Source organism: Macaca fascicularis, chromosome 11 (assembly GCF_037993035.2).
Source record: "Macaca fascicularis isolate 582-1 chromosome 11, T2T-MFA8v1.1".
Taxonomy (NCBI): Eukaryota; Metazoa; Chordata; class Mammalia; order Primates; family Cercopithecidae; genus Macaca; species Macaca fascicularis.
The window spans coordinates 85,298,506-85,299,523 of record NC_088385.1 but is presented as its reverse complement, the minus strand read 5'-3'; the positions used below and the strand labels follow the sequence as shown (position 1 = coordinate 85,299,523).

Below are 1,018 nucleotides of genomic sequence, written 5' to 3'. Positions count from 1 at the left end.
GTCTTTATAAAAATGTCTAATTTGTTCTACAAAGACAAAGGAACAGATTTTGTTACTTAATAAAATGTAATGGAATCAGATTTTTAAAATGTCAAAAGTGAAAGTAAAAGCTACATAACAAAAATATCAATATGAAAAATAAAAATGGTAGGATAATGTAGATGATCTACCAACAGACCCTTTTATGTGATGTGAAGGAAGCTGGAACTTACCTAATCAAAATCCTGCAGATCATTCCTTTCCAACTTGGACCCGGCAGAATGGCTCCCGCAAAGAAGGGTGGCGAGAAGAAAAAGGGCCGTTCTGCCATCAACGAGGTGGTGACCCGAGAATACACCATCAACATTCACAAGCGCGTCCATGGAGTGGGCTTCAAGAAGCGTGCCCCTCGGGCACTCAAAGAGATTCGGAAATTTGCCATGAAGGAGATGGGAACTCCAGATGTGCGCATTGATACCAGGCTCAACAAAGCTGTCTGGGCCAAAGGAATAAGGAATGTCCCATACCGAATCCGTGTGCAGCTGTCCAGAAAACGTAATGAGGATGAAGATTCACCAAATAAGCGCTATACTTTGGTTACCTATGTACCTGTTACCACTTTCAAAAATCTACAGACAGTCAATATGGATGAGAACTAATCGCTGATCATCAAATACATCAAATAAAGTTATAAAATTGAAAAAAAAAATTCCTGCAGATCACATTACATAGAATACCAACAATGAAAAACAAGTTGCTCTATTATACTTTCTTTTTTTTTTTTTTTTTTGAGGCGGAGTCTCGCTCTGTCGCCCAGGCTGGAGTGCAGTGGCGCGATCTCGGCTCACTGCAAGCTCCGCCTCCCGGGTTCCCGCCATTCTCCTGCCTCAGCCTCCCGAGTAGCTGGGACTACAGGCGCCGCCACCACGCCCGGCTAATTTTTTTGTATTTTTAGTGGAGACGGGGTTTCATTGTGTTAGCCAGGATGGTCTCGATCTCCTGACCTCGTGATCCGCCCGTCTCAGCCTCCCAAAGTGCT

At 43.5% G+C, this 1,018-nt stretch overlaps 1 protein-coding gene across 1 annotated transcript; it reads left to right on the top strand.

Annotated features, from left to right (window-relative positions):
* Window positions 1–248: 248 nt before the first annotated feature.
* On the top strand, window positions 249–688 carry LOC102135553 (large ribosomal subunit protein eL31-like). Its single transcript, XM_045365647.2, has one exon. It carries the CDS (start codon window positions 261–263, stop codon window positions 636–638), a length of 378 nt encoding a protein of 125 aa, XP_045221582.2. The 5' UTR covers window positions 249–260; the 3' UTR covers window positions 639–688.
* The last annotated feature ends 330 nt before the right edge of the window (window positions 689–1,018 follow it).